Source organism: Lissotriton vulgaris, chromosome 2_1 (genome assembly GCF_964263255.1).
Source record: "Lissotriton vulgaris chromosome 2_1, aLisVul1.2, whole genome shotgun sequence".
NCBI classification, from domain to species: domain Eukaryota; kingdom Metazoa; phylum Chordata; class Amphibia; order Caudata; family Salamandridae; genus Lissotriton; species Lissotriton vulgaris.
Genome location: NC_141687.1, coordinates 1,220,319,029 through 1,220,330,337, shown reverse-complemented (window position 1 = coordinate 1,220,330,337; position 11,309 = coordinate 1,220,319,029). Strand labels below are relative to the sequence as shown.

Below are 11,309 nucleotides of genomic sequence, written 5' to 3'. Positions count from 1 at the left end.
TGTCCTTCCATCGATGCCCCCATGGGGTGTGCATCCCCCCAACCCTTTCCCATTTGTACTGCAGAGCCAGAGTGCAGAACAACTGGCACTTCCTCGTGGCCTGGCCTGTGGGGCTTATAGCGAGATTTCTCAGCCTGTAGAAGGCAGGTCTCCATTAACCCCCTTCCTGCTCCCACACCTGCGGAATGCAAGGGGTAATGTCCCTCGCTCCGTACCAGTTACCGCTCCCCCACACCCTGACACTTTCAGATTCTGCTCTGCCTTTCCCCTCCGGGTTGAGGGTCCTGCGGATGGGTGCGCTGCTCGATGGTACTTGGGAGCCCACTCCCCCATATGCTCCCAAGTACTGAGTGCTTTAACGCCAATTAGGGGCGGCTGCCACACAGCCCCATTGAGCGCCGCCGGCCCCTGAATGCATCTGCCTAGAAATTAACACGAGGCAGGGAGTGGGTGAATGGTCAGGAGAGGGGGCTCTCCCGGAGGAAGGGGCGGGGAGCTATGATTTTATGGAGCGCTCAGAAGCAGCGCCTTTCAGATTTATGTGCACTTCGACAACCGCAAGATCTGAGGAATCCCTTCGAGGGGGCTTCAGAGGGACTTTTGCAACCTTCTCAAAGCGGGCTGGGGCTGATCTCTGGAAGGGGTTGGCATCAATAGTAACGTTTCCAAATTACCATCATAACTCTGGGCAATAGCTTGCTTAATATTCCCGACGGCCCCCAGCGCCTAGAGACCCTTACGGGTGATTGTGCCGCTTTACAAATGTGGATTATCATGTCATATGCTGGGATTCCCATATAACTGTAATTACTAATCAAAGGCCGGCTTAATATCCCACCCGCATTCTGTTAGCCCCGCACAGCTGGTCAGGGGGCGTCCTCCGCAGAGGGGTCTGGGCTGCTGCTGCCCTCACACTGCACTACAGCTAGTGCATACTGGCCGGGGTCTGCAGGAAAACGCACAGCTGATACAGCGCCTCTTAAGAGACAACCGCGTATGAGCTATGCAAATGTTTATAAGTGTGAATGCGGTGGCACTGGTGCCTCTCTGGTGCCTATTAGACTCACAAGTCCTTGGGGAAAAAAACAATTTTGTGTTTGTAATCATTTTGGTGCATTTCAGACAGAGCTACACGAAACTGCATCTTAAAAGGATGCCCTGTCACGGTCTAAGGTAGCTCTGTGCCCCCATGGCTCACTACTTTTCTCTGCACGGCCACAGGCTCTGGTGACTTGAGAAATCCGTGGCTCACAGGGCTCGGGTGGCTTCCTGAACTGTGGAACTGTTCCTTCTATGTTGTCTCAGAGATACCCGTCTCTGTCGGAATCTGGCCTTCCCCTGGCACGGCTACCATCGGGATGCTGTGGCTCACAGTACTCTGCGCCGCCACAGGCGGGGACTCACTAGAGTCAAATCTGTAGTTGCACAGTTCATTAAAACAAGCATTTGCAATGCAATAGGTCTCACATTTGCGAGAGTTTGAGCTATTGGCATTGTAAATGGCAATGCCTTTTATTAAAAGCGTTTGAAAACCTGCAAGCTGCGCGTAAACAAGCACTTTGTAATTGTAGTCCTTGCTTATGAGAAGCAAAGCTGGCAGTCTCTTTTACTGACAGCCTTGCTTCTCGTAAGCAAAGACTATACGTACAAAGTGCATGTTTATGCATGGCTTGTAGGTTGTCAAAACAAAAGAATAAAAGGCATTGTCATTTACAATGCCAATAGCTCCAACTCTTGCAAATGCGACACCTATTGCATTGCAAATGCTTGTTATTAATGGCAGGTGGAGGGGTTGGGGGGAGGGACAGGTGACCCAATTAGATCCCTCTGTATGTTGTGTCCAGTGCTGGACTTGGAGCAAAAACCAGCTCCAGCAACATCTCATTTCTCTAGTAACATCTCATCTCTCTCAACACTCATCTCATCTTTCCTTTTCTCTCTCTCCTGGTGCCCCCTCCGCCTGCTGTAATTACCTGGGGAACATGGGAGAAAGTAACGCGGCACCGGCAGCAGCCTCAGCGTTAAAACCCGGCCTCCAAAGGCTCAGACTCGGGGTAAATTGTGTCCACCCTAAAGCCCGTGTGCCTTGATAGGTGATCTCGGTATTCCTTGCACAAAATGGGGCAATCATCTCTATCTTGCTGGTTCTGGATGTTTCGCGGCGAGTGATCCTGGTATCTCTGTCCTCGGACTGCTGTCACTGGCTTGGCACTGGAAGGTAGTTTCTAGGTACCGCTGTCCTGCCAGGTAAGCGGTAGGTGGTCCCTGAGTTCTGAGCCTCGTCATCCAGGTCGTTGCCGTGTGTGGGAGGAGGTAGAGGGGGATCCATGAGATGATGTCATTTCTTGCGTTCCCCCTCCCTCCCTCTATTGCTCTTCTTTCTATCTTCCCCCTCCTTAGCCTTTCCTCCTCGCTAACCCCTTCTTTCTCCCCCATCCCTCACGCGCCCCTCAATGCGCATGATTCTGCGGCTGCCTCTGCTTTGCACCCTCCAACGCACCTTGACTGGGGTCTCTACGAGTGGCGGCAGTGGGAGCCAATGCCCGCCCACGCACGAACAGCACAGTCCAATTGTCGCGCGGTGGGGCGTGTACGTTGGCTTCGGGGCCTGACTGGGCCGTCGTTATCTTAGCAAGGAACCAGATCAGGCACACTTAGAGTGGCGGAGTTCAGAGCCAATGCCCGCCCACGGCCTTGCTAAACGGACCAATGATTTTGCTACGTAGGCGGGTTTAGCCAATGATGGCGCGGCGGGGGCGGGCGCAGAAGTATAGGGGCCGGCTAAGGCCGAGCTGCCTGTGAGGGCTGAGAGCGGGGCTCGGAGCGGGCAGCCCGGCCGGGCAGTGATGGAACGGGGCAGGCGGCGGCACCGTTGGCTCCCGGGGGCTTCGCGGGCCCAGGGACGGCCCTGACAGGCATGAGGCTCCCCACTGCTGCCCGCAGGGACTATGATTTGGTACCTGGCGGCTCTGCTCTTGAGTATGTCCTGGAGCAGCACAGCGGCAGCGGATTCGGCAGCAGGGGGGCAGCAGACACAGGGAGCACCGGCTCAAGGTGAGTACCACCATCAGTATACTTAATGAAGGCGACAGAGGGCGGGAAAACATAGGTTTCAGTGTAAGGATAGGCACCACCAGACGCAGGAGACGCTCAAGGTGAGAACTATAGCTTAACACTAACCTGGAATATGCAGCAGACACAGGATGGCCAGACACGTTTATTCCTTGTTAGAATGAGTACCGCTGCGTTACACGCTAACCGGAGACAGGTTCATGATCAGTGCTATAGCAGCATGCTCTAATCTTGCACAGGAACAAACTCGATGAAAGAACTAGAGCATAATACCACAACCCAGCATATGCAGCAAAGCACAGGTTCGCTGTGAGTACCACTACATCATATACTAACTCCGACAGGTACACATTCGGTGTGAAGGGCCATACCACCACATAACTTAGCCGAAACAGCATAGGTACAGGCTCTCTTTGAGTGCCAAAGCATCACACCCTAACCCAGCAGAGGGAGCGTGTTATACTGCTGCTTTACTACCGAGCGGGCACACGGCGATGAGGCACAGGTTAAGTGCGAGCACTACATCCCTCCCAAACCCAGCACAGACAGAGTAGGTTCAAGACCAGTACAGCATGCAACGTCTCGTCTTAATGTAGAGTACGCAGAATAGGTTCCTGTGAGTGCTACATCATCACTCATTAGCCCAGCACTGGCAGTACAGAGTTATGTGAGCAGCATACTCTAAACCAGCTCAGGCAGCAGGCTCAAAAAGATCATATAGCCCCGGGTCATAGTGAGTACCACTAAAGCAAGACGCTATTTGCAAGACGGGTACCGGGTTAATGTTGGCATCACACAGTGATCCGGCTAGCCCTGCAAAGGCTATAGTTCAAGGTCAGTGTCCCTGTCCCCAGAAAAAAAGCCGCGACGGGGACTGAAGGCGGCGCTTGATCGTGGTGACTACTTACTACAGTATCATCATCGTACCTGGCTCTGGCAGGGGGAGGGGGCAGGCTGCAGGTGAGGACTAGTATGAAGGAGGGAGGAGGCAGTTTGTGGCGTAAAGGTAAAATGATAAGGCGGCATCGGGAGCTGGGTGGCATCAGTGCCGGCTATAGACGGACATCGGAACAGTAAATAACTGGCAGGCACAGTGAACAGTCATAAGGGGGAAGGACGCAGGGCTGACAGGCATGCACGGGTAGTAGTGCAGACACCAGCAGCTTGTGTGATGTTGGGGGGCTTCAGAACAGACCGAGGAGAAAGCAGGCAGCAGCAGAGGCAGGCTCTGCTAGTGAGCGTGCCACGCGGCGTCAGATTTGAAGGGTGGCGGTGGGATGCAGAAATGAGTCTCAAGGTGAGTGGAAGAGCATGGCCCTGCATAGACAGGAAGACATACAGTCACCCCAGTGTTTCTAGACGGAAACAACAGTAGAAGCAGGGACACTAACTGAATATGACTGAGATGGTTACCCCTCTCTCCGCACAACATTCGGCGGAAATTGACTGACCCCTGTGCCTGCTGCTTTACACGCCTTGTCTGCTTCTGCGCTGGGGGCATCTGGCCGATCTATACGTGTTTCCCTTGCATGCGGGCAAGCATCACATGAGCTTCAGAGCTTAGAATGGTGGCCAGCACTTTACCGAGAGGCACCACTATTGTGTGAACATGGAAGCTGGACACAAGTTGAAGTGTGTCAGGGCACGTTGGCATTGCTACTGGGCATGGAATTTGAAGGGGTCAGGCATGGAGTGTGCAGTCCATCTACAATAGAGAAGTGAAAGGGCTATGGCGCGATGCGGACAATGATGCGTACTGGATTTGGGATGGTGCGAGAAGACCCATCGGGATGTGTGTTTAGAATGGCCACTAGCCATGGAGTCTGTTGAGGTTGAACGGAGCAAGCGCCGAACATGGACTGTTAGCACTTGGCGTGATGTGGAGGCAAGCAGATCAGAGCAATCTGAGGTAATCAATGACATTGGGAGTCGCGCCTGCATGGCGAGTGTCCTCGGCTACCCCAGAGGAACATCATAATTGCAATCACAATTCTATGAAAGGGACGTGAACTGTGCTTTTGAGACGGCAGCCACATGTGTCCACTGCTCTGGGAAAGCCTGGGCACCGCCAGGTTTTGCAAGCTTGCTCCCTCAGTGCACCCTGCCTCGCAGGGCGCTGTCCGACCTCGAGGTGCTGAATTCCGCGCTCTGCACACTGTTGCTGGCAGGCCTGCTCAGTCTGCCGGGAGCTGTCCCAAGTCCTCCCGCAGTGGGATTGGTAGCCGTCTGCACTATGCTGGCTTTGCTTATGGGCTGCTCAGGGTAAAGTTCTGCCTGTGTTGCGGCGGGGCTGGGACTTTACGGATGGGTCCTGCCTGTGTTGTAGGGGCTGGGCTTTACTGTCATTCTGTTTCGACCCCTGCTGTTCCGAGGTGGGCAGCTCTAGGTGCCTTCGTGTTCTGCACGCCACCTGTGTGGAATGTCTTTATTTGCTCTATAATATATGTAGTTAGGTTGTCCTGCCTAAGTATGGTTGTCTCGTATAGTACTACCAGAGGAAGGCCTGGATGTGCAGTGACCCAGATCCGTTTTATAGTCAGCTGTTCTGTGTTATGTAAAGGTTTGACCATTTTCTCTGCTGTGACGTTTTCACAAGGCACCTCGGCTGTTCCAGGCTGCGCTGTCATCTACCCACACCTACTTAGTGCCTACGTGCACTGACGCTTTCACTGTAGTCCAGAAGTATTTTAATATACGATGTGTGTTGCCAGGTTGGACCTGTCATGAATTTTCTCAGAAAAACGTATCTCATTTTTCTGAGTTTTGTTGACCTGTCCACGAGTGTGCCAAAGCGTACTGGCGTATGGTTGCTCACAGTGCTCTGTCCTCTACTGACCTGACTCTAAGTGTCTGATTGTCCCTGCTCATCAAGTGCATGCCCCTTCCTGGCTTCGCTACAGACAATGCTTCCGAGTTCGACTCGGCGATATCCTCTAGACCAGAGGTCTTCAAACTTTTGGATGCCGAGACCCCCCTTTCAACATTTTCAGGTGTGAGGACCCCCTCCTGACAAAAATGTCTAAACCTGTAGGCCGGGCTACTGGAATTATTAGGCAGGTGAGGACCAAATTACGCGACAGGATTGACTAAATTGTGTGGGAAGAAAACGTAAATAATATTATGTTATTCTGCGTATTTTGGGATAGCATTGCTTCATTATTTTGACATTTTTTACACACAGTAACACTGATGAACGATTTCACCACATCAGTACCAGTTTATAACCAAAATACACTCCACTCTGCAGGAATACATGCTGCTACATTAGAAGCTCACCTGGCCCTGGCCATGAGCAGCAGGGGTAACTTAGAACCCTGGCGGTCTTGTGCAGAGTTAAGCGGTTTACCAATGCTGCTTTCCTCTCACCCCCTCCCTTCCATCCCTCTCTTCTCTCGTCTCCCAACCCTGGATCCCTCTCTCACTTAGCAGGCCATTTTCTTTCACCCCTTTTTACAACTTCTGAACTCTCCCCATGTAACCTCTCACTTCACCTTTAATCACCCCTTGCCATTCTGTATTTTCACTGCCCTCATCTCTAACAGACTCTCGCATTTATCACATTTATCTCATCGCCTCTCTGGCCCCGTCGCCTCTTGTGCTCCTCAGCACTTCCCATTCACCTCAAGTCTCTTAATTCAAATTTTTGTCTGTTTGTATCTTGCAACTCTCCAGTCCCCCATTCATCTTTCACATCTCCCCTTTGTTCTTCCACACCTTCTTGAACCAACGTCCCTCTCCCCTGTTACCTCAGCACCAGTGCCTAATTTGAGCAGGTGGTTTCCGGTGCTCCGAACTGGCACCTAACTGTGCTCACTGGCACTATGACAGACTTCCACATGGTGGCTCTGCTCTGTCTGTATAATATAGAGATGAGCAGCACAGCTGTTTATTAATTCAATATACATTAAAAACAATAAACTCCTGACACCCATGCCATTCTTATAGCTTTGGGGGCTTGCAATAGTCTGAATAGTCACTCTTGTACAAGTGTTATGGTTGGTAGTTGCATAGTTATGGTCGGTGGCCGCGCAGGCCAGGCAATGGGTTGGTGGTTAAAGTGCAGTGACCTACTGGTGAGGGCCCTGGCACATTTTTTATTGCAAATTAATCACTGCTGAGCACCCAACCCAGTAATCCCTCTCATCCCCTATCACTGCTGTCTCTCACCCATGTTGCATCAAATTATCTTTTTAGGTCACAGATCATCTCTCAGTTATCTTCTCTCATGCTTTAACAGTACCCCTCACCTTTCGCTCACACTCACTTCTTGCGTGTCCGCACTTCCCTTCAGCACTTCACATTTCTCCTCATCCCTGACCTCTTCAATCAAATACTATCCTTTGCGTCCTCTCTCATCCTCTCATCTCTCCTCACGGAGCTTACGGGTTGGACCGGTATGCTCCTCCCGGCCTGTGCCACTCTGCTTATTGTTCCCTAGTTCAGGATGGCATGAATTGTCTGTCTCACTGCTTTGGTGCAGGCCGCGCAGTTATGGAACTTGCACCCTCCTTTGCTTCGCTCCACCAAGAATATATAAATAAATCTGCATATTCATCAAACTCCAGCTCTGGTCCAGGCAGCACAACAAGTTTTGGTCCCAGAGCAGGAGTGGGCAAAAAGCATGGATTCATGGCTCTGCCAATGCCGCAGGTTAATAAACGGTTCCCTAAGCCTACATACTCAGTGCTTTAACATTTTTACAACTCCAGCACATCCACCGGACCAGATTCTCACAAGTTGGAGTGCCGAGATGCAATGGAACTTGCATATAATGTTTTTATAAGAGACATTTTTCTTATAATAGAAATTGGCAAAAGTGGAAAACACTTTGTGTACAGAAAAAAACCTTTTAAGATATATGAAGCCCTGGGAATTAGATGAAAGGTGGGATATTGGTGCTTTACAAATACACAGATAAATTGTTTCATTAAGGGACAACTTGTTTATGTGCTGTTTTCAGACAAGCACTATCAATAAACACCATGTAAAATAAGTGTTACTGCACATGATTCCTGCTGAATGGATCTCTCTTTAATGACCTCAGATGAAGGAAAGGTGGTGCAATCCCTCCGTGATTTGATCACAAGACTTGAAGTCTGCATGAACATTTATTCACTTATTTGTACAGCCCTATTCCACCCTTCTGTCACTTCTGAGCGCTAGGGCGTTAAACAATTTTTTTGTTCTTGGTAAATTTAATTTGTTGTTGAAGTGTGACATTCTTAAATTCCTGGAGTTTTATTCACAGCTGCGTTTCATTGAACTGTTTGCATGTAAGGAATAGGCAGAGTGGGGGCTCAGGGAGTGCTGGAACCAGAAAAAATAACTAAGCCTTCGTAAGCATTAGAAAGGCATGTATATATGCAAATGGTCTTTAACGACCTGTCAAAAACTCGGGAGGGTCGGAGATAAGACTCCAGACACTGACCAGCCAAGCCCACAGCTGCAGCAGCCCGGCTGAGACACACAAAGGGAGCAGGGGGGCTGAAGCCATTAAAGTTCGATGGGTCTGGGCAGAAGTGTGACTGGGAGTGCGCGACCCCCTTTGTATTACTCCACGCCCCCCCTGGGAGTCGCGCCCCACAGTTTGAAGACCCCTGCTCTAGACCCTTTGTTTTGTCACATTCACAGCACATGGACTCCCTCTCCTTGGTCCTGCCGGTCCAGATTTCCCTGCACTCTGTCGAACTGCATTATTCTGTACTTACTGGGTTGCCCCACTCTTTCATTTTGGATGCTTTGCCCTCTTTTGCCTCCTCTTAGATTACCATCTATTTATTGCCTATTCTTGGGATACCCTGTTTTTGACATTTTTTAGGGTGCCCTGTCTTGCCTTTTGCTTTGTTGCCTTCGTTTGCTCTTTGATGGGAATCTTCTCTTGTTATCTGCTGTGCTACCTCGTCTGTGGTCTGCTTCTCCTGTCGTAGGCTCGACTGACCTCTCTTGTGGTCTGCTGGGCGGCCCAATCATGTGCTCTCCTGGGCTGACCTCTCTGCTGGCCATCCCTTTCTTGTGATCTGCTAAGCTTGCATTTTCTAAAATCTGCTGGGTCTGCCTGGAGTTTTCTGGGCCTCCCTTCAAGTTATTTTCTGAGCCGCCCTCTGCTGTTATGTCTTAAGCTGAGTTTAGTTTTATTAGCTGGGCCGCTCACTCCTCTGATCCATCTGGCTTCTCTTGTCTGGTTTGCCAAGCCTTGCCCGTGTCTACCAACCTCACTACACCGGCATGCATGGGCATGTTTTGCAATCATTGCTTTTAGCAAGTGGGCAGTGGGTTTTCCCCTGTTTCCTGATAATCTCATTCCTTCAGTGGGTGCTTCACGCAGACTCACATAACCACAGGGCTTGGTACAGGGGAAGGAAGCATTGTGCTGAATGCTTCTTAATGGTCTGCAGACCGGCACCTACCTCGTGGAGTGGTGTGGCTCACTGGTTAGAGGCGGCAGACCCGGAAGCAGAGTACGGCCCGGGACCAGGGTTCAATCCCCGACGCGGCAGGGTCGTGAACCAGGGTCAGCGGACTCGATACTTCTCGCCTCGGTGCCTACTCTAACCAGGGATCACACTCGGCAACTCTGGGCATTAGCTTGCCTCATCTCCACAACGGCCCCCCACAAACGCCGGGGATGCCTGGTTTCACCTTGGAGATACCCAGAAGGGAACATCTCACAGGGAAAGCCAGGACGGGTTCCCCAGCGGTCTATAGCGCCAGGACGCCTCCGGGTAGCAGTGCGCTTTACAAGACACACACATTTACATCTGGGACGGATGGCACACGTCGGCCGGACCTCCATGTGGTCTACTGGGGCGGAATGTGACGTTCTTGGGGCCAGAGTTACTGGCAAAGGAAAAGGAGGGACCAAGATTCTTGACTTTCCCATGACAGGAAATGGGATAGTTCGTATTCATACAGGCGGAATTGTTTACCATGAGACCCCATGGTCTCAGGGTCTGTACGACAGGGCTGTAGGGCTGCTGAAACATTCTTAAATCTGGAGGGGAAGAGGCTGTAAGATTACCCTGGCTGTGTAGCTTCTGACACACTCTCATTTCTTGAGAAATTGCAGAAAGGGTCTTTAATACCTCATTTTTTAGAGGATCGTATGGCTTATGGAAAACATCATACCTGGAGCGGAAAGCGGCTCTGATATTCCAATTTGTAGAAGGCGGGGAGAGGGGGGGGGTAGTTGCAGCATCTTCTATTTCTGTAGGGTAAAGAGGCTATCACGACTTAACGTCTAGTTTAGAGGCCTGTGGGATGTCTGAAACATTTCCTTATCTGAAGGGAAAATACTTGACAGAGAGAGTAGTTTGTGACATTATCATAGCTACCGAATAGAGGTGAGGTGACCGTTGCAAGGTTGTAGTGGGGGCCTTTGGAGTATCTCATAGGGTTCGCCTGAGGTTTTGTGACCTTTCCTGAGCTGTAGGAAGAGGTCTCTGACTTTTCTATGGCTGGAGGGAAGCGCGGGGTGAACTCTGAATTTCTCAGGGAGGAGCGCTGGAACCTGTCTGTACCTCAACCGGAGTCTATCTTCCATCTCCATCTATGACCTTCAAAGGCCAAGAGGTGGGAGGGGCTCTGTGACAGCGATTTCTCTGCAGTGCCACCCCAGGCCCCCAGGTGGGAATGTATCTCTTGCGAGTGGAAAAATATATAAAAAAAGCTATCTGTTTTAGTCCATGAATTCAAATCTGCAAATGACGTGCTACACATGTCTTTTGGTGTGTGATTAAGAGGTGGGAGGTATTATTCTGCTTATGGTATGTGTATGTGATCAAGGACGAGGCAGAGGATGTCTCACGTGCTTACGGAGCAGTGTGCAGGCAACGGACAGAAAACCCTTTCTTAGTTTTGTCAGATCGCCTCTATAGGGGTCTGGTTTCCAAGGTGGGACATATGGATATCAGCAATTGGCCCGAGGCCTTCGCGCATCTCACACCTTCATTCACACAATGAGACTTCCCTCAGCCTACCTGCTCCTCTTCGGCTTGGTTTCTCCTTTACTTGAGCAAACTGCTTGAGTATACTTTGGAAGTGGTCCTCTTGGAAACATACTTATAAACGTGTCGTACGGGATTGTGCAGTTCGTGCTTTGTGTCACTCCTGCTGTGGGGTTTGAGGTGTGTTACAAGCTGTATTTGTCTCCGTTTCTTTTCTAGGTCTTTTATGCCAGTTCTGTTGACCTTTATGTAATGTGTGAGGTATGCATGTAATTAGTTGGTGCTTGTGTTTGA

The 11,309-nt window shown here is 50.6% G+C and overlaps 1 protein-coding gene across 2 annotated transcripts in view; it reads left to right on the top strand.

Moving 5' to 3' along the window:
* The first annotated feature begins 2,800 nt into the window (after positions 1-2,800).
* Positions 2,801-11,309, top strand: part of IGSF9B (immunoglobulin superfamily member 9B) — a 1,223,958-nt gene continuing 1,215,449 nt past the window's right edge. For both annotated transcript variants that reach the window (XM_086956939.1, XM_086956938.1), the window contains exon 1: positions 2,801-3,054. In XM_086956939.1, the coding sequence (XP_086813065.1) occupies positions 2,949-3,054 (106 nt within the window). In that variant the 5' untranslated portion in view covers positions 2,801-2,948. The remainder of the gene's footprint in view (positions 3,055-11,309) is intronic.